Here is a 22,096-nt window from a genome sequence, read left to right on the forward strand (position 1 = left end):
ATTTAGATGGAGTCCAAAGAATAATCTATTCACCCAGAAAGTGGGAGGAATTTGGAACAAGACAGCACAAGTGGATGGTGGAGACAGGTACTCTTGCAACATTCAGTATCACAAAGAGCACTTGAATTGCCAAGGCTTAGAGTCTGTTAAATGGGAGATAAAAGGGAGGTCAGCGTGGACATAGTGGACCATACATCCTGTTTCTGTGCTGTATAACTCTGTGGAAAAGGTAGTGACAATTTGCAGCCACTGTAAACATTAATAGGGATAATTAAAGGAATGTCAAGAACAATTCGATTCAGGTAGATGGGACTAGGGGAAAATAAGTGTTCGGCACGGACTTGTAGGGCCGAGATGGCCTGTTTCCGTGCTGTAATTGTTATATGGTTATATGGTTAATTACATAGAAACATAGAAAATAGGTGCAGGAGCAGGCCATTCGGCCCTTCGAGCCTGCAACGCCATTCAATATGATCATGGCTGATCATCCAACTCAGTATCCTGTACCTGCCTTCTCTTCAGACCCCCTGATCCCTTTAGCCACAAGGGGCACATCTAACTCCCTCTTAAATATAGCCAATGAACTGGCCTCAATACTTTCTGTGGCAGAGAATTCCACAGATTCACCACTCTCTGTGTGAATTTTTTTTTCTCATCTTCCCCCTTATCCTTAAACTGTGACCCCTTGTTCTGGACTTCCCCAACATCGGGAACAATCTTCCTGCATCTAGCCTGTCCAACCCCATAAGAAGTTTCTGTAAGATCCCCCCTCAATCCTCTAAATTCTAGCGAGTACAAGCCGAGTCTATCCAGTCTTTCTTCATATGAAAGTCCTGCCATCCCAGGAATCAGTCTGGTGAACCTTCTCTGTACTCCCTCTATGTCAAGAATGTCTTTCCTCTGATTAGGAGACCAAACTGTACGCAATACTCCAGGTGTGGTCTCACCAAGGCCCTGTACAACTGCAGTAGAACCTCTCTGCTCCTATACTCAAATCCTTTTGCTATGAATGCTAACATACCATTCGCTTTCTTCACTGCCTGCTGCACCTGCATGCCTACTTTCAATGACTGGTGTACCATGACACCCAGGTCTCGTTGCAATTCCCCTTTTCCTAATCGGCCACCATACAGATAATAGTCTACTTTCCTACTCTTGACACCAAAGTGGATAACCTCACATTTATCCACATTATACTAAGAACCTAAAACGAGCCAGAGGTTAAAACTGAAGCACTGAATGAGAATTCAGTGATCAAGATGGTTCTTCCAAGAAAGGAGTTAGTAGAAGAATAGAAGGTAGAGAGAGGGTATATAATAGGTCAACTGCACTGCAAGTAGAAAAGCTGGTAAATCCAACTTAGTTTTTGAGGAATATAAGTGTGCCTATTACAGATATGACCACAACCATGCCGTTCTACTTATATACGGATGTAGTTCCAGATGTCTAAAGTTGCAAATGTTACAAACTTATTCAAAAAAGGAAGGAGTACAAAAAATAGGCTGTAGATTAAAGATAATTCAATAAAATTGTATCTAGCTGTACTATCGTGTGTATTGATTGCGTAAATTAATACATGCTCAAAGCAGCACAATGATGTATCAGGTAGAGCCGCTGCTTCACAGCCAGCGCCAGTGGCTGGCTTCTGTCCTGACATCGGTGTGGAATTTACACGTTCTCTGTGATCACGCGGGTTTTCTTCTGGTGTTCCTGTTTCCTACTATGTCCCAAAGACATACAGGTTGATAAGTTAATTAGCCATTGTAAATTGTTCCTAGTGTGTGAGTAATGGGCCTGTCCCACTTAGGCGACTTTTTAGGCCACTGCAGTCGCCACATGGCCACCACATGTTCGCGGGTAGTTGCCGGGGAGTCGCCTTCATGGTCGTGAGGAGTTCCCGCATTCTGGGAACTAGTCGCGGCCTCATTATGGTTGCCGTGAATTTTTCAACATGTTGAAAGATTAGTGGCCACTAGAATGGAGCCGCCATGGAGTGTAGCGAGTCGCCACAAGGTCGTTACGGGTTGCCAGGAGGTCGAAGGTTCTCGGAGGTTCTCGTAGGTTGTAGCCGGTGCTGACCGATGAATTTCATTGGCTCATTGGGAAAAAAAGGTAAGCAGTAGTTTTCAGAACTAAGGATAACCGACCGATAATCTTAAATGTCTGCTGAGCTTCACAGCCGTGTATCTCTGGCAACTTAAAAGTTGTCTCGCTCCTCCTCCTCCCTTCTCCCCCCTCTCCCCCCTCTCCTAAAGGACTTACCGTACACTGTGCTTTAGCCATCTTTTTACAGTGCCAACCTTCCTGTTCATTGTGGTGTGTGTCTGTTTCACCTTGGCTTTGCACCGTGTGAATTTTTTAGACAGCGCTCCCCCCGCTTGCCCTGTCCCCCGCCTGCATAACGGGCTGGTGAAGGAAGTGATGTGTTTGTGTGTGTTCCACTCTGACAGTCGCCGTTCCAGTTGCCAGTTTTTCAGGCGACTGCCGGCAACTTGACAGTCATCTGCAGTCCGCTGAAAAATCGCCTAAGTGGGACAGGCCATTAGAGAATCTGGGGAGTTGAGGTGAATGTGAAGAATGTTAAAAATGGGGACTAATATGTGATTTGTGTAAACAGGTTGAAAGTGGATTTGAACAATGGCTCCACAATTTCAAGACATGATATTTGAATTGAAACGGCGCTAAATTGTTAAATTTAGCCTAATTAAAATCATGAAGGAAAGATGATCTGGCTAATCTTATCAGGTAAATCATCTCACAAACTGCTCATCTCTTACACACCCATCGATTCGACCCTGATTCTTGTACAACCCACAAACACTAAATGTATTTACAGTGGTCAGTTAACTTATCAGCATGTTTGGGATGTGGGAAAACATCAGAGCACCCTAGGTAAACCCTGCTCACTCAAGGGGAGACAATGCAAACCCCACACACAGTGCAATGGAGATCATGATCAAACCTTAGTTATTGCAGCTTAAGCCTGAAGGATTACCTACTGTACCATATTTTCCCCCCAAAATCGGTGGTTCTTAATTCAATTATCAAGATGTGGTCATTTCTTGCCCATTATAAAACGGATTAACTATGTGGGAGGGTGTAATTGAATGCACGGTTGCCACGTGCTGGTGCTTCTCAGAATGGATAAAGACTGGTCAGAGTTGAGATTTCAGTGAAGAGAGTTACACTAAATCTGACAACCACAATTCAACATATGATGGAGGAAATACATAAGCTGTTATAAGCTAATTGTGCAAATGTAATGAAACTGGAAGTCACACGAAAGCTGGTTTCCTTCACAAACATCAAAATTGTATAGATTTGACAAGCTACACAGCTGTGACAGACACTGGCTTTACTGTTGTAAAGTTTGAGAGTTGGTCTAGCGACATGGCCAGAATCTGATCACATCACAAATGCAAGAAGAACAATAAATAGGAGCTGAAATTCTGTCAATGTTTGAAAGGGAGAGAGCTGCAGCTTTTTCTATTTCTGATAAAGGGGGGAGAATGTTGTATCATACATGGAATTGTGTTCATTGAGAAGAATGAGAACAGCAGGTGCAAGGGGAACACACATATATGCTGGTTATCTCTAACGCACGTGCCACGCACACACTACCTTGGAAGTGTATCGCTTTTCATTCACAAGATGGACTGTTACAAGAAGACAACCCACCACCACTCAAGAATAAATTAATAAAATGACAGATTTGTAGAGGATCCTAAAGGATGACAAAGGGTGCATTGTAAATGCACAAAGATATCTATATTCATATCACCAGCTTTTCAAGGAATAATGTACATGGAATTATTAGACCATAATGCTCTCTGCTCAGAAAATGGGAAGACCATGAGGTGAGAGGAGATCACAGACTAGCAAAGATTTAAATAATTTCCTCAAACTCCCTGGAATAATAAACTTTATTAATTTGGGCTTCTGGTTTTTCAATCTTTCCAAAAATTGTGGGGTTAACAATCCCCAAACATCCAGCTGCTCAGCGAACACATGTATCAGAGGAGCTCACATCGATCTTTTGTTCTCCAGAGTTGCAGCTGGATTTCAGCTGCAGAACCTTCATTAGTCAGTGTATTGAGTGTAGATGTTGAGAGGTAATGTTACAGTTGTACAAGACACTAGTGAGGCTATATTCAGAGTATTGTGCTCAGTTTTGGTCTCCCGGTTATAAGAAAGGTGTTTTTTTAATGTGGAAGGGGTGCAGAGAAGATTTACGAGGATGTTGCCATGACCCAAGGGCCTGAGCTATATGATAAGATTGAGCAGGTTGACAGCCAGGGGGAGACCACGTTCACTAAAGAATGAATACGTCTTGGTTGTCTTCATATACTGTACATAGAAAGCCTCATCTTGCCAGCATATGCGGCGGAGACAGAGGAATTTAGAGTAGGAGATGGCATCTTTGCAAAACGCAGAGTGGGAATAAGTGTAATCCACGTAACTGGGAGTCAGAGGTTTGTAGTAAACGTCAAACCTCTTGCGTTTGGGACAGAGAAATCAGGAAATGGGAGAAACGTGTCAGAGATAGTCCAGGTGAATATGAGTCAAGAAAGGTGAGAGAGGTGTCGGAAATAGTCAAGAAAGGGGAGATACCGTTGAGTTGTAAGCCACCCAGGCAGAATACTGGCCATCATACTGGAGAAAGTATGTGACAGCATTGGGTTTTGCGTATTGGAGATTCACTAAGGATGGTTGCCTTGGATGGAGCATTTCACATGAGGAGAGAGTGGAGTGGAGTGGAGAAAAGAGAACATTATTGAGGTATATAAAATTATTAGGGGTTTTAATAGGTTGGAGTGCAGGATTTGTTTTACTCTTATCAAGGGTAGACAAATCTAGATGATATAGATTCTGGGGTAACAGATTTAGAGGGGATATGAGGGGGACCTTTTAAACCTGGAGTGATGATGCCTAGTGTAGGAAAGAACTGCAGATGCTGGTTTAAATCGAAGGTAGACACAATATGCTGGACTAACTCAGCGGGACAGGCAGCATCTCTGGAGAGAAGAAATGGGTGACATTTCGGGTCAAGAGACCTGAGAGAATAGTGGAAGCAGAATCTCTGACAGCATTTAAGTAGTGTCTAGATAAGCACTTGAAGTGCCTAAGCATAGAAGTCTATGTGCCGTGTTCAAAGATGGGATTTATACTGATGGGTGTCCACAGGTCAGAATGGACATTATATATTAAATATTGAAACATTTTTTTCAAGTACAAAGCAGCACATCACAATAATTTTGTTTTTCAAATTTCTTTAAATGGATCAATCCTTTTACTTGTGTACTTGCAATATTTCAAAGTTAATCCTTCATTGATGAAACTAGCATTTTACATAAAAACATTAAAGGTGAATCAGGAAACCTGCTCTTTCTTCTCATTTTCATGTTGTGTCTTGAGCTTTTGTTGTTTTTTATCTTCATGAAGAAGGTGTTTTTTCCGTTCTAACCACACCTATGAGACATGAATAAATACACATAAATTACTGGTAATTAATCACAGGTAGTAATTTCTATAGATGACTGAATAAGGGTCATTTTTTAATTAAAAATGCTACTACTAATAAAACAATTGACAAGAAAATGTATCGGACAGCACAGTCACAGCTAGTAGAACTGCCGCCTCACAGTGCAAGAGTCTCACGCTCCATCCTGACCTCAGATGCTACATTCTCCCTGTGACTGCACGGGTTTCCTCGCCGTGACCGCGTGGGTTTCCTCCGGAAACTCCGGTTTCCTCCCACATCACAAAGGCGACAGGTTAATTGGCGTCCAGCAAAACTGCCCATAATATTGAGGGAGTGAATGGGAAAGTGGGATAACATCGAGTGAAAGGGTGATCGATGGGCAGTGTGAACTCAGTGGGCTGAAGGGCTAGGTTCCATGCTGTATCTCTAAACTAAACTCAGGAAGATCAAAACATTGCAGGCACAGGAAAATGAAAATAAAGGAACACCGTAAAATAATGTAACTATTTATATCTTTGAGCTGGTTCAATGAAATCATGGCTAATAAATGATCTATCTACACATGTCTGAGATCCCTTAATTCCAAGCTGACAAAAAAAACAATTCTCGTAACTGAAAAAAATATATATTTATGGAAGAGAATTCCAAACTTCTATCTGACCTTGTATATAGAAGCATTTCCAATCTTAATTCCTGGTCCTAATATTTGGCTTCTGGCCTTCCAAGTCAACTGAGATAGTCTCATATAGGTAGACAAAAATGCTGGAGAAACTCAGTGGGTGAGGCAGCATTTATGGAGCGAAGGAATAGGTGACGTTTCGGTTCAAGACCCTTCCTCAGACTGATGTGGAGGAGGTGGAAGAAAAAGAGGCGGAGACAGTAGGTTGTGGGAGAGCTGGGAAGGGGAGGGGGAGGGAGAAAGCAAGGACTACCTGAAATTGGAGGTCAATGTTCATACCGCTGGGGTGTAAACTGCCCAAGCGAAATATGAGGTGCTGCTCCTCCAATTTGCGGTGGGCCTCACTCTGGCCATGGAGGGGGCCCAGGACAGAAAGGTCGGATATAGTCTCATATAGAGTAATCTCAGTGAAAACAGGGCCTTTATGGTCCAACTTACCTACGCAGATCAACATGCCCCATCGACACCACTCTTACCTGCCTGTGTATGGCCCACATTCTTCTTAACATATTCTATCCATGTACCTGTCCAAATGTTTTTTTTTAATGTTGGGGTAGTAACTGCCTCAACTACCTCTTCTGGCAGCTCGTTCCATATACCTGCCACCCTTTGTGTAAAAAAATTGCCCCTCAGGTTCCTATTAAATCTTTCCCTCTTCAATTTAAACCTATGTCCTCTTGTGTATTTACCCTATCTATTCCTCTCATGATCTTATACACCTCCATATGATTACCCATCCTCCTCCTGTGCTCCAAGGAATAAAGTCCTCGCCTGCTCAACCTCTCACTATAGCTCAAGCCCTCGAGTCCTGGCAACATCCTCATAAATCTCTGCACCCTTTCCAGTTTAACAACATCTTTCCTATAAAAGGGTAACCAAAGCTGAACACAATATTCCAAATGTGGCTTAACCCATGTCCTGTACAACTGCGACATAACCTCCCAACATCTATACTCGATACCCTGACTAATGAAGAACCAATGTGCCGAAAGCCTTCTTGCCCACCTTATCTACCTATGACGCCACTTTCAAGGATCCATGTGCCTGCACTCCGAGAGTCTTCTGCTCTGCAATACTTCCCAGGGCCCTGCCATTCACAGTGTAGGTCCTGCCCTGATTAGACGTCCCAAAATGCAACATCTCGCACTTATCTGTACTAAACTCCTATAAGCATTCCTCAGCACACCTGCCCATCCAATCAAGATCCTGCTGCAAATTTTGACAACTATCTTTACTATCTACAATACCAAGCACTTTAGCGTCATCTGCAAACTTACTAATCATGCCTTGTACGTTCTCATCCAAATCAATGATATGGATGACAAACAGCAATAGACATAGCACCGAACCTTGAGGCACACCACTAGTCATCGGCCTCCAGTCCAAAAAACAACCTTCCACCATCACCCTCTGCTACCTTCCATTAAGCCACTTTTGGGTGGTCCAGGACAAGTTGCTGGTGATATTTACTCCTAGGAATTTGAAGCTTTCCACCCTATCTACGTCGGCCACGTCAATGCATATTGGGGTATGTGTACCACTTTGCTTCATGAAGTTGATCACTATCTCATATGTCTTGCTGACACCGAGAGAAAGGTTGACACAAAAAGATGGAGTAATTCAGAGGATCAGGCAGCATCTCTGGAGAATAGGAATAGGTGACTTTTCGGGTTGAGACCTTTCTTCAGTCGTTTTGACACCAGGTCATGAGTTTCTCAATCTCGTTCCTGTACTCCGTCTCATCATTATTTGATATCTGGCCCACAACGGTGGTGTCGTCCGTGAATTTGTAAATTGAATTGGATTTGTACCTGGCTGCATTGTCATAGGTGCACAAGGAGTACAGAAGGAGGTTGAGAACGCATCCTTGCATGGCGCCAGCATTGAGAATTATCATAGAGGATGATTTGTCCCCTACCCTCATTGATTGGGTTCAGTTAGTCAGGATGTTGAGGATCCAGTTGCTGAGATGACTCCAAGTTCCACAAGTTTGGATGGGATAATGGTATTAAAAGCAGAGCTGTAGTCTATGAATAGGTCTGACATAGGTGTCTCTCTTAACCAGGTGTTCCAGGGATGAGTGTAGGAGATGGCATCGGTCACAGATACAGCGTAATGGCATAATTTACAGATACAGCGTAGAAACAGGCCCTTCAACCCACCAAGTCCATGTTGACCAGTGATCCCCACACACTAACATGATCCTACACATACTAGAGACAATTTACAATTTTACAGAAACCAATTAATCCACAAACCTGTACGTCTTTGGAGTATGGGAGGAAACCAGAGCACCGGGAGAAAAAACCCCATGCAGTTCATGGGGAGAACCTACAAACTCCAGACAAACAGCACCCATGATCAGGATCAAACCCGAGTCTCTGCCACTATAAGGCAGCAACACTACCGCTGCGCCACCGTGCTCTGTTGTGGTAGTAGTCGAACTGCAATGGGTCAAGGCTACTTGGTAGACTGGATTTAATGCATTCCATAACTATCCTCTCAAAGCATTTCATGCAGGTTGTTGTCAAGGCCACTGGACAGCAGTCATTAGGTTCAAAGGTTATTTTATTGGTCACATACACCTAGGTGTAGTGAAATGCTTCTTGCCAATGCAGCACATAAAGAAAGAATACAGACATAACAATAATAAAGAAATTTAAACATAAAAACATCCCCCCACAATGGTTCCCATTATAAGGGAAGGCACAGTGTCCAGTCCCCATCCCATGTCCACCCATAGTCGGGCCTATTGAGGCCTCCACAGTTGCCTTTAAGGAGGCCCGATGTTCCAGGCCGTTCTCGCCGGATGATTGTACTCCGGCGTCGGGAGAGTCCTCTCAGCGGCTTGGGAAACCCTGGAACGGCCGCTTCCCTTACCAGAGACCGCGGCTTCCGAAGCCAACAAGGCCGCGCCGGATGGAGCTCCACCACTGGCAATCTCATCGAGAGATCCCAGGCTCCCGATGTTTAGGTTCAGCGCCGCCGCCCACAGCTGGCCGCTCCACAGTCCCGCAGCTCCGCAATATTTATCTCGGCGGTCTCAGCATACGGTTCCAGCGCGGCGACCCAGGCAAGGCATCGCCCGCTCCGCAATAGCGCTCCAGCGCTGTGCCGCTGCCGAAGCCGAGGTACTGGGCGGTCCACTCACGAAACGCCGCTCCAGGCCCGCTGGTAGGCCGCGAGGACGGGTCGAAAGTGCAGCCCGGAGAAAAGCTGCATCTCCGACCAGGTAAGGACCCTGAAAAGTAGTTTCCCCCTCCCCCCCACATAAAAAAGTCTAGAACTCCATAAAACAAAACACTAAAACTCACTAAAAATTAAAAAAAAAGAGTGAAAAACGAACAGCTGCAGGCTGGGCAGTCATACCACAGGACGGCGCCCCCTAGACATTAAGGCATGTGATCTTGCTTTTCTTCAGCACCAGATTCAAGATGATAGTGGTCTTCTTGAAGCAGGTGGGTACCACAGAACGGAGTAGTGAGAGATTAAAGATGTCCCTGCATACTCCCGCTAGTTGGTCCGCGCAGCTTCTAACGAAATGGCCAAGGACTCCGTCTGAGCTAGTTACTTTCCGTGGGTTCACCCTCAGGAAGGCTGATCTAACTTCTGCCACAGTGACCTTGGGAAGAGGCACACTTGAGCCTGAAGGGACAGATGTCATCGGCCTTGTGCTCAAAGCAAGCATCATGTTATTGAGTTCATCAGGTAGGGCCGCACTATCACCACTGATGTTGCCTGACTTCACTTTGTAGCCAGTTATAGTATTCAGACCATGTCATATTCTGCATGTGCCCGAATAATTATACTGGGACTCAAGTTTATCCCAGTGTTATCTCATGGTATTGTTGAGAGCTTTGTGAAAATGATAGCAGGCTTTCTTTTACGCTTGGGATCGTTTGACTTCCCGGACCTGGTGTGCACTGGACATGGCCTTCATCTGTGAGTGTACCTCACGGTCCATACATGGTTTCCGGTTGGGGACCACTCGGATGATCTTCGTCGGCACGTACTCCTCTGCGCACTTGCTGATGAAGTCAGTCAAGGCAGTGGCGTACTGATTCAGATTGGCTGCAGAAACCCTGAATGTGAACCAGTCCACTGACTCAGAGCAGTACCGTGCCAACCAACATTGAACAACTCTCTGTACTGGATCCTCCTGCTTCAGTTTTTTGTTTATGGGCAGGGAGTAGAAGCACAGCTAGGTGATCAGATTTCCCGCAAAGTGGCCGAAGGACTGAGCGGTAGGCAATTTTTATTGACGTAGATTTTTATTGATTATTGATTTTTATTGATTGATTAAGGTTAACGATCTAACCTTCCAGAGCAGCCTACCATGTGAAACCTTGTTAAATGCCTCATCAAACTTTTTAGTCACACCTTCAAAAAACTCAATCAGATTCATGAGACACGATCTTCCACGGACAAAACCGTGCTGTCTATTCCTAATCAGCTCGTCCATCTAAATGCATGTATATCTTGTCCCACAGAATACTCTTTAGTAACTTTCCAACCATAGATGTTAGACTAACTAGCCTATAGTTCCCAGACTTTATCTTCTCAATTCCATTCATTTTTAGAAGTTACTAATTTAGGGAATAGAATCCTTATAGGTGTAACATCCACTCCAAATTCTTGGGATCCAAGGGCAATACACTATCTTTAAAGTATTAATGCGTGGTGCCTGAAATTGTTCACAGACTGGGTGTAGTCCAGCCATCAGGGCTTGTTTATCAACCCAACCAGATGCCCCATGTTTTTGCCCATATCTCTGTAAAATTCTTATCCATGTACTTATCCAGGTGTCTTTTAAATGCTGTTATAATATCTGCCTCAGCTACTTCCTCTGGCTGCTCATTCCATATATTCACTAACCTTGGAGTGAAAAAGTTGCCCACTAGGTTTGTATTAAATCTTGTACCTCTCACCTTAAACATATGTCCTCTTGTTGTTGATTCATAGAAACATAGAAAATAGGTGCAGGAGGAGCCAGCACCGCCATTCATTGTGATCATGGCTGATCGTCCCCAATCAATAACCCGTGCCTGCCTTCTCCCCATATCCCTTGATTCCACTAGCCCCTAGAGCTCTATCTAACTCTCTCTTAAATCCATCCAGTGATTTGCCCTCCACTGCCCTCGGTGGCAGGGAATTCCACAAATTCACAACTCACTGGGTGAAAACGTTTTTTCTCACCTCAGTCTTAAATGGCCTCCCCTTTATTCTAAGACTGTGGCCCCTGGTTCTGGACTCGCCCAACATTGGGAACATTTTACAACACTGGGATCATTTTTCCTGCATCTAGCTTATCCAGTCCTTTTATAATTTTATATGTTTCTATAAGATATCCCCTCATCCTTCTAAACTCCAGTGAATAAAAGCCTAGTCTTTTCAATCTTTCGTCATATGACAGTCCCGCCATCCCAGGGATCAAGCCTGAACCTACGCTGCACTGCCTCAATCACAAGGATGTCCTTCCTCAAATTATGAGACCAAAACTGTACACAATACTCCAGATGTGGTCTTACCAGAGCCCTATACAACTGCAGAAGAACCTCTTTACTCCTATACTGAAATCCTCTTGTTATGAAGGCCAACATTCCATTAGCTTTCTTCACTGCCTGCTGTACCTGTAAGCCAACTTTCAGTGACTGGAGTACAAGGACGCCCAGGTCTCGCTGTACCTAACCCTTACCTAACCCCATTGAGATAATAATCTCCACCCTTGTTTTTGCCATCAAAGTGGATAACCTCACATTTATCTATATTATACTGCATCTGCCACGCATCTGCCCACTCACTCAACCTGTCCAGGTTACTCTGCAACCTCCCAACATCCTCTTCACAGTTCACACTGCCACCCAGCTTTGTGTCATCCGCAAACTGGCTAGTGTTGCTCCTAATTCCCTCTTCCAAATCATTAATATATATGGTAAACAGTTGCGGCCCCAACACCGAGCCTTGTGGCACTCCACTCGCCACTGCCTGCCATTCTGAAAAGGACCCGTTCACTCTTACTCTTTTCTTCCTGTCTGCCAACCAATTTTCTATCCACGTCAACACCCCACCCCCAATACCATTCCCTTATCCTGGGTAAAAGACTGTGCATTTACGCTATCTATTTCCCTAATGATTTTATAGACCTCTGTAAGATCACTCCTCAACCTCATGCCCTCCAAGGAATAAAGCCCAAGTCTGCCCAATCTCTCCTTATAGCTCAAGTCCTAGCAGCATTCTTATAAATCTTCTCTGCACTCTTTCCACTCTTAATGATTTCCTTCCTATAGCAGAGTGACCAAAACTGAACACAGTGCTCCTCACCAATGTCTTGTACAACTTTAGACTTTAGAGATACAGCATGAAAACAGGCCATTCAGCCCACCGAGGCTGTGCCGACCAACGATCACCCTGTACACTAACTCTATCTTACACACTTGGGACAATTTACAATTTACTGAAGCTAATTAACCCACAAACCTGTATGTCTCTGGGGTGTGGAATAAAACGGGAGAATCTGGAGAAAACCTATGTGGTCACAGGAGGAATGTACAAACTCTGTACAGATAGCACCCGTAGTCAGGATCAAACCCGGGTCTCTAGTTCTATAAGGCAGCAATTCTGCCGCTGCGCCACTGTGCCACCCCAACTGTAACATAATGTCCCAACTTCTATACTCAAATACCCATACACTGACAAGGCTAATATACCAACAGCAGGCACCCAATCTACCTGTGACACCACTTTCATCTACAGTTACATTTACAGACACACATCTTTCATCTACTGGTCTGCAGCCTTTTATTCCTTGCTGATTCAAATGCTTGCCTAGATGTTTCATAAATGGTGAGGCTACCTGCCTCCGCCATCTTCACAGGCATTGTGTTTCAGATTACAATCACCCTCTAGAACATAGAACAGTGCAGCACAGGAACCCACCCATCGGCCCATGCCAAGCTAAGCTGATCACATCTGTCTCTACATTATCCATACCAATTGCACTTCCATATGCCTATCTAAAAGTGATGTCGGGGGCGACGCTGGGTTCGACAATTACCACACCAGCACTCGCAGTAGAGTGATCTAACGTGATATAATTTTCTTACAGTGACAAGGAAGGGCGGTGTCCCTCAATGTCAGGGGGCACATGAGGAGGTGTTGGCAATCTTGGCTTCTCCCGTCAGCTCAGTCCTGGTCTTGAAGGAGGAGGCGTGGAGATCTCAGGCTTCTCCATGCAGTTCACCCTTGCCTCCAGGCGAGACAGTGGTGGTCTCAGGCATGTCCTGACAGCACAGCTTTGGGCTCGAAGAGATGGTGCTGGCGGTCGCAGGCTTTCTTCATGGCTCGGTATTTGCCACTGTATGCGGGCACAGTCCCTCGTTGTCTGCGGGCAGGTAGGAGGCACTGGTGGTCTCAGGCTCACTCTGGCCACTCAGGCTTGACCTCGGATGAGGAGCTGGATGTCTTGGGCTTTTTCCAGCAGCTCAGTCTTGACCACACGGTGGCTCTGGTCATCTTGGGTTTGTCCCCGTGGCTCCAACAGGGCAACACAAGGATTATGCCCCCACTTTCTTTCCCTTTCTTTCTTTTTCTTCCTTCCTCTTCTTTTTCTCCTGTTTCTTCGTTCACCCTCTCCATTCTGTCTGCTGGTGACCGGGATCAGAGCGGCAGCCAAGGGAGAGTGCATTGCCACATCACTCCCCTCTCCCTTCAGATAGCGATGATCCTGGGACTTGGTAAAAAAAATTCTGTCCATCATGCAAGTAGCCACTGTGGTCTTGCCTGCATCCGCCCGCAGTATGCCGTGGGGTACGCCCCCGGGTTCGGCAATGACCACACCGACAGTCGTGGCAGGGTGAACTCACGAGATATGATTTATTCACAGTGATTAGAAAGTTCAGGTCTGCATGCGGGGTGCTTTGCCTCATTGTCAGGATGCACGTGAGGAAGAGCCGATGATCTCGGCTTGTCCTGACAGCTCAGTCCCAGTCATGAAGGAGGAGGATCTAAGGCTTCTCCTCCCTGCAGGTCACCCTTGCCTCGAGAGGGCACTGGCGGTCTCAGGTTTGTCCTGAGAGCTGTGGTTTGGGCTTGAAGAGATGGCGCTGGTGAACTCAAGCTTATCCTGGCGGCTCAGTCTTTACCTCTGTGTGTGGGTGCAGTCCCTCATTGTCTGTGGGCATGGGGTAAGATGCACTGGCAGTCTCAGGCTTACTCCAGTCACGCCGTATTTGGCTCAGTGGAGAAGCTGGTTATCTAAGGCTACACCTGGCAGCCCAGTCTTCACCACACGATGGCGCTGGTGGTCTTGTGTTTATCCCAGTGTCTCAGTCTTCCTCCAATCTGCAACAGGGGAACATAGCTAGCCGAGAAATGCCCCATTTTCTCTCCCTTCCCCTCTCTCTTTCTTTTTCCTTCCTTCTCCCCTTCTTCTTCTCTCACCCTCTCCCTTCTGTCTGTCAGTGGCAGGGATCGGAGCGGTATCCATGGGAGGGAGCGTTCTCACAGCTTCTTTAACTCCACTATCCTATCTGCCTCCACCGTCATCTCTGGAAATAATTCCCAGGCCCCCACCATCTCTATGTAAAAACGTGCGTCACACATCTAATCCTGGCAGCATTCTGGCAAACCTCTTCTGCACCTTATCCAATGGGTGGAAGATTGCAACCTTCACGTGGTCCGCCCTGTTTCGACTGATGCAATCAACTCGACGTGCACAAACGGAAGATCAAATAGAACAAGTTGTCCTACAACTTTAGGCTGTGCACGCCACACGAAAGAAGACCCTATCCAAAGCCTCCACATCCTTCCTGTAATAGACGGAAGGGGCAACCAGAACTGGAAGCAGTACTCCAAATGCGACCCAACCAAATTCTTAAGAAGCTGCATCATGACTTCCTGACGCTTATACTCAATGCTTTAAGCAATAAAGGCAGGCTATCCTATTTGCCTTCTTTACCACCCTATCTACTTGTGCTGTCACCTTCAGTGAGCTATGAACATAGACTCCAAGATCCCTCTGCACATCAATGGTGTTAAGCATGTTGCCATTAACTATATACTCTCCTTACATTCAACCTCTCAATGTGCAACACGGCACACATGCACAGATTAAATTACTTCTGCCATTCCTCCACCCATTTCTACAGCAGATTTACGTATGCCTCTGTATCTTCTGACAGCCTTCCTCACTGCCTGCAACTCCTCTCACAGACCTCCAGTCGGAATATCTTCTTTCCACCACAACCCTTTGTCTTCTATGAATAAGCCAATTCTGAATCCACACAACCAGTCACTGCATATCATGTGCATCTTAATCTTCTGGATCAGCCTACCATGAAGGACTTTTATCAAAAGCCTTAAGGGCCTGTCCCACTTACGCGACCTTTTCGGCGACTGCCGGCACCCGTCATTGGTCGCCGAAAATTTTCAACATGTTGAAAATTCAGCGGCGACCAGAAAGACGCTACAACTCTTTGGAGACCTCTCACGACCATAGAGAGACCTCTCATGACCATACAGGCAACCCATGGCGACATGTCGCGGGTCACCTCTCATGACCATAGACGACCTCTCACGACCATACAACCTGTATGGTCGTGAGAGATCTCCTATGGTCGTGAGAGGTCTCCAAAGAGTCGTAGCGTCTTTCTAGTCACCGCTGAATTTTCAACATGTTGCAAATTTTCGGCGACCTATCACGTGTGCCGGCAGTCGCCAAAAAGGTCGCGTAATGGGGCTGTCCCACTGCGGTGACATAATCTGCGAGTTTAGAAGAGTTTGCCCTCGACTCAAAGTCGCAGCATGGTCGACACGTGGTCCTAGGAGGTCCTATGAGGTCACTGGAACTCTCCTTCATACTGGAGGGGAGTTCCCACATACTCGCGGCCTCAGGAAAAAATTTCAGCAGGTTAAAAAAATTTCCGCGAGTCAAAATTGGTCGGCATGGTTCTTTTGAACTCGTAGTGCAGTGGAGTGGGGTCGCTATGTAATTATAGGCAGTCGAGGGCAGCCGTAGGCAATCTCCTTCGCTGACCGGGCATTTTAATTGGCTCATTGGAGTTTTCAGGACCAAGGAAAACCGACCAGTAAGTTAAATGCCCGCTAAACTTTATTATAAGTTGTCTGGCTTCTTAAAAGTGTCTCCACTCCTTCTCCCCCACTTCTCTCCCCTTCTCACCCCCCCCCCCCCCCCCCCGCTCTCTAAAGGAATTACCATTCACTGTGCAGCCGTCTTTTACCTTCCTGTTCATTGCGGGTGTGAATTTCAGACAGTGCTCCCCCACTTTCCCTGGCCCCTGCCTGTGTGTGCGTGTGCGCGTGCATGTGTGTGCGGTCGGTCGATCCAGCTCTCGGTTTCATCGCTGATGGTCGATCCAGCTCTAGGTTTTTCCGGAGAGTGCCCTTGAGCTTGAAGGTTGAAGACAGTCGCTGAAAGGTCGCGTCAGTGGGACAGGCCCTTAAGTGGGACAGGTAGGAATGGCAGATGCTGGTTTACCCCAAAGATAGACAGGAAATACTGGAGTAACTCAACAGGACAGGCAGCTTTTCTGGAGAGAAGGAATGGATGACATTTGAAGTTGAGACACTTCTTCAGACTGTCTACCTTCGCCTTACTAAAATCCATGTGTACAACATCCGCTGCCCTACCTTCATTAATGTCCTTCATCACCTCAAAAAACTCAATTGAGTTAGTAAGGCGCGACCTGCCACACACCAAGCCGTGCTGGCTGTCCCTAGCCAATTATCTTCCAAATGTGAGTAGATCCTATCTCAAATAATTCAATAGTTTCCCTACTACTGACATGAGGCTCACCAGCCTATATTTCTTAGATTCTCTTTATTTCCCTTCTTAAACAAAGGGGGGAAAATACTTCCTCGGTTTTCCCCTAAACCTTACTACTCGCCTTAAATTGATGCCTTTTCAGCTTAGACACCACTGCTATGGGGAAACGTTTCTTATTATCTACCATGTTTCTATTTAGCTATAATTTTAAGAGATACAGCTTGAAAATAGCCCCTTCGATCCACTGAGTTCCCGCCGAACATCGATCACCCGTTCACACTAGTTCTATGTTATTCCACTTTCTCATTCATTCATTCACTGACACTCTGACTGTGTAAAGCAGCAGCTCTACCAGCTGTGCCACTGTCCCGCCCCCTAATATGCCTCATAATTTTGCATGCCTTTGTCAGGTACACATTCAGTCACATCTACATGAAAGAAAACAAACCCAGCTCTCCTCATAACTTAAACATTCCATCCAGTGCAATCGTCTCCTTTATACAATGTGGTGACCGGAACTACACATAATATTCCAGCTCTGCTAACCAATGTTTCATAAAGTTGCACCAAGATAAGTCATGCCAAATGTCCAAGAAGATTTTTCTTGAGAAATTTGATCCAAGTTGGTACCTATAATGCCCAGCATAAACAATTATTTAAATGCGGGAGTGGTTGCATTGTAATAAACCACTACAGTGATAACATTTTGAAAATTATGCTGGTAATAATGTCTATTCTTACTTCCTTCAGCAAATCTAAGATAGACATTCCAGTTACAAGTAAATTCACACAAGATTAAACAAAACATTTTTAATTCCAACTTTTGTCTTATCAATCACCTGATAAATAGATGCCCTGATAGTGTCTGGAGCTTCAAGGTTAGAAGTTTCATTTGGTAAAGCCTTTCTGTCCAAGATTTTTAATGTTCCCAAATATCGAGGTTCAGTTGTTTTGGATTGTGGACTTTTTCTAGCAGAAGATCTTCCCATGGTCTGCACGGGTGAATTCAGAGACCTGTGAAAAGTGCAAATGCTTATACTTACTTTCTATGATTCCAATGTTAAACAATTGAAGACTCCGCAGCTTTTAAAATATTTACCAGTGGGAGTAAGTCTGGTCCTGGGGAAAAGATACTAAACTGGGGTAAGGCAGATTCAAACATTATTAGGCAGTTAAGCAGAGTAAATAGGCAGCAGCTGTTATTGGGTAGGTCCACATTTGACACGTGAGAGTCATTTTAAGATCAACTGATCAGACTTCAGGACTGGCATGCTTCAGAAAAGAGGAGGGATAAGATGTCAAGGTAAGGGAACCTTGGATGACCAAAGAGGTTCTCGCTTTGGTCAAAAAGAAAAAAAGAAGCACATCCAAGGTTTAGGAAGGTGAAATCATACAGCCCTTTGAGGAATATAAAGAATGCAGGAAAGAACTCTCGTAGGGAATTAGGAGGACCAGAAATTGCCGTGACATGTCAATACCATGTAAGATTAAAGAGCATCCCATACACATATAAACAAGCGAGATCTGAGGAGGTGACAAAAGTGATCAATCAGGGAATATAGGGTTCAATCATAATATATAATAATAATAATAATTTGTTTTTATAGGGACAGTGCATATTAATGAACATTTGCATGTAAATATGCGAGATTGTAGCCAATCAGTAGCTAATTTCCGTCTCTAGTCCCAGGCAAAGGTAGGTGAAGTGTCTTGCCCAAGGACACAACGGCAGTACACACTCCAAGCAGGATTCGAACCGGCCACCTTCAGGTTGCCAGCCGAACACTTAGCCCATTGTGCCATCTGTCGTCCTCTGTCTTCTATTGTCTGTCATCATAACCTCTGTCTTCTATTGGTAAGCTTGTTCTGAATCCATATGTCCAAGTGGCGCAGCTGGTATAGCTGCTGGGCCTGTTTCTATGCTCACGACTCTTGTGCTGTGAGGCAGCAGCTCTACCAGCTGCGCCACCCTGCATTCTCACAGCATCCTCCTCACAGTTCACACTGCCACCCAATTTTGTGTCAACTGCAAATTTGCTAATGTTACTTTGAATCCCTTCATCCAAATCATTGATGTATATTGTAAATAGGTGCGGTCCCAGTAACGAGACTTGCGGTACCCCACTATCCATGTCAGCACTCTACCCCCAGTACCATGTGCCCTAATTTTGCCCACTAATCTCCTATGTGGGACCTTATCAAATGCTTTTTGAAAGTCCAGGTACACTACATCCACTGGCTCTCCCTTGTCCATTTTCCTAGTTACATCTTCAAAAAATTCCAGAAGATTAGTCAAGCATGATTTCCCCTTCGTAAATTCATGCTGACTCGGACCATGACTCGGACCGATCCTGTTACTGCTATCCAAATGTTCGGCTATCTCATCTTTTATAATTGACTCCAGCATCTTCCCCACCACCGATGTCAGGCTAATTGGTCTATAATTCCCTGTTTTCTCTCTCCCGCCTTTCCTAAAAAGTGGGATAACATTAGCCACCCTCCAATCCACAGGAACTGATCCTGAGTCTATAGAACATTGGAAAATTATCACCAATGCATCTACGATTTCTAGAGCCACTTCCTTAAGTACCCTGGGATGCAGACCATCAGGCCCTGGGGATTTATCAGCCTTCAGTCCCATCAGTCTATCCAACACCATTTCCTGCCTAATGTGGATTTCTTTCAGTTCCTCCGTCACCCCAGATCCTCTGGCCACTATTATATCAGGAAGATTGTTTGTGTCCTCCTTAGTTACCTGCCCACATTTGGCCCATATCACTCACAACTTTTCCTATCGATGTCCCTGTCCATATATCTTCAAAGGTCTTTTAAATATTGTTATAGTACCTGCCTCAACTACCTCCTCTGGCAACTCATTCCATATGTCCACCATGTGAATAGAGAGCTTGGACTAACTTAGCCTGCTTCTCTGGTATGTTGGAGACTGAAGACAAACTTGATAGAACTTGATAGCACGTTTAAGGGTCATGTTGATGCTTTGGCACCGACCGTGCAAGAGCTGGCTGCTCTTGAAAAGGAGGCGCAGTCGTCTTTCTTACAGTTTGGCTTTCTTCCCAACCAATTGTTCAAGCGCTTTTGATTGCAACATGCGCCTTAATTTAGTTCAACAAAGAAACTGACAAGTTACTAAAGAACTAAAGAGGCATAGATAGGATTTGACAGTCAGAATCTTTTTTGCAAGATGGAAATATCAAAGACTAGGGGCATAGCTTTAAGATGAGATGGGGAAATTAATTTTACACGGAACATTATAGCCCAGAATGCGTTGCTTGGGGTGATGGTGGAAGCAGATACTGTAGCAGTATTAAAGAGGCTTATGGGAAGGCACATTAATTTGCAGAGAATGGAGGAATATGCAGACAGAAGAGGTTAACTTAATTTCCATCATGCTCGGCACAGGCATCATGGGTAGAAGGGCCTATTCCTGTGTTGTACAGTTCTACAAATTTGAAACATTTTCCACAACAATCCATTTTATCCCTAATGCTTATTTTCATTTTGAATACAGATTCCCATTAAAGAATAAGGATTTGAAACCTTATGTGAATCTGCATATTTTAGCATAAAATCACCATAAAGGAGTGCTGGACCATCAGTATGTTATTTTTGCATTACCTGCTATCATTTGATTTTCGATGTGATTTTGGATTTTGACCCTTGCTCCCAATCCATTCCATCCTAGCTTGGTCTTTCTCCTGCAAGTACGATAGTAAATATTTTCATTTGCTCAGCCTTCTTGCAAAAACATAAATTAGATAGGAGGAAACACAACACCATCATTCTTCCAAACTCAAGGTTTCAAGGTCAGTTTATTGTCACATGTACCAATTAAGGTCCAGTGGAATTCGAATTACCAGACCCAAGGAACTGGGTCTCTGCTCATCCTATTGCAACTGGATCCAAAACTTCCTCACTGGCAGACTTCAATCAGTACAAACTGACAACACTCCTCTTCCTTGCTGGCAGCACAGGGACACATCAACACTATTTGCTCAATCACCTATTCTACCCTCTCTGTACTTATTGACTTCAGGAAAGAAAAGCTGAGGGATCATGTTTCTATCGGGGATGGGGTGGTGTTGGAGAGGGTTGGAGACCAGTGGGATGGTGTTAGAGAGGGTCAACATCTTCAAGTTCCTGAGTGTGCATATCACTGAAGATCTGACTTGGGCCCAGCACGTTGATGCTATTACAAGGAAAGCTCACCAATGTCTCTACTTCCTCAGAAGATGGAGAAGATTCAGCATGTTGACAAATACTCTATTGAACTTCTGCAAGTATATGGTAGAGAGTATAGGAGCACCAGTTTAGTAATTCGAACACCCAAGAAAGAAAGAGGCTGCGGAAAGAGTAGGCAATGACATGAAGGGTATTGAGTTTCCTACCATTAAAGGATCTATGGTAAACGCTGCTTCGAGCTGGTAGCTAATATCATCAATAATCCACACCACCTTGGCCACCTCTCAGCTCACTGCTACCATCAGGAAGAAGTTCCAGGAGCCTGAGAATAGTTAACTCCATGTTCAAGAACAGCTTCTTTCCATCAGCCGTCAGGCCATTAAACCACTGTCTAGAACTGTGACCACAACACTACCACACCACTGAACTTTTTTTGTCTTTGCACTGCTGAGGTTTGATTGTATACTTTGGCTTGCGCCATTATGGTCTGGTTTATCTCATGTAATTGATCATTTATTGTATATGTTTTTATTGTAATGTGGCTGTGTAGCTGCAGTAATTAAGTATGTCATTGTTCTGGTCCTTGTGCATGTGACAAATCAACACCCTTGACTCTTGACCATCAAAAGTACTTTTGACTGAATTATTTAAATTATCTATTGTTTGGTTAAAGTTGTGTAATTAAAACACTGATAAATTCTCAAAAGCTGAAATTCATCCTGTACAATATGTGCAATTAAGTGACAGTTCTTACTTTGTGAGAAGCATATACTTGTACACCCATTAAGATTCTAAACACAACCGTCTTTTTCATCGCATGTTAAGGAAAAATACCAATTAAGATGGAAAATATTGAAAAGTTATACGTAATTTAATTTTAAAAAGTATAGTGTAGAAACAAAGAATTGCAGATGCTGGTTTACAAAAAAAGGGCACAAAATGCTGTAGGCAG

At 44.6% G+C, this 22,096-nt stretch overlaps 1 protein-coding gene across 1 annotated transcript in view; it reads right to left on the reverse strand.

The window, feature by feature from the left end:
• Positions 1 to 22,096, reverse strand: part of LOC116979328 (microtubule-associated protein 9-like) — a 68,318-nt gene that overhangs the window by 5,307 nt on the left and 40,915 nt on the right. Inside the window, exons 9-11 of the mRNA XM_033030964.1 lie at positions 20,581 to 20,660; positions 17,784 to 17,958; positions 5,380 to 5,469 (exon numbers count right to left, since the gene is read on the reverse strand). Of these exons, the coding sequence (XP_032886855.1) occupies positions 5,380 to 5,469; positions 17,784 to 17,958; positions 20,581 to 20,660 (345 nt within the window). The remainder of the gene's footprint in view (positions 1 to 5,379; positions 5,470 to 17,783; positions 17,959 to 20,580; positions 20,661 to 22,096) is intronic.

The sequence above is a fragment of the Amblyraja radiata genome, chromosome 1 (genome assembly GCF_010909765.2).
Source record: "Amblyraja radiata isolate CabotCenter1 chromosome 1, sAmbRad1.1.pri, whole genome shotgun sequence".
Lineage (NCBI taxonomy): Eukaryota > Metazoa > Chordata > Chondrichthyes > Rajiformes > Rajidae > Amblyraja > Amblyraja radiata.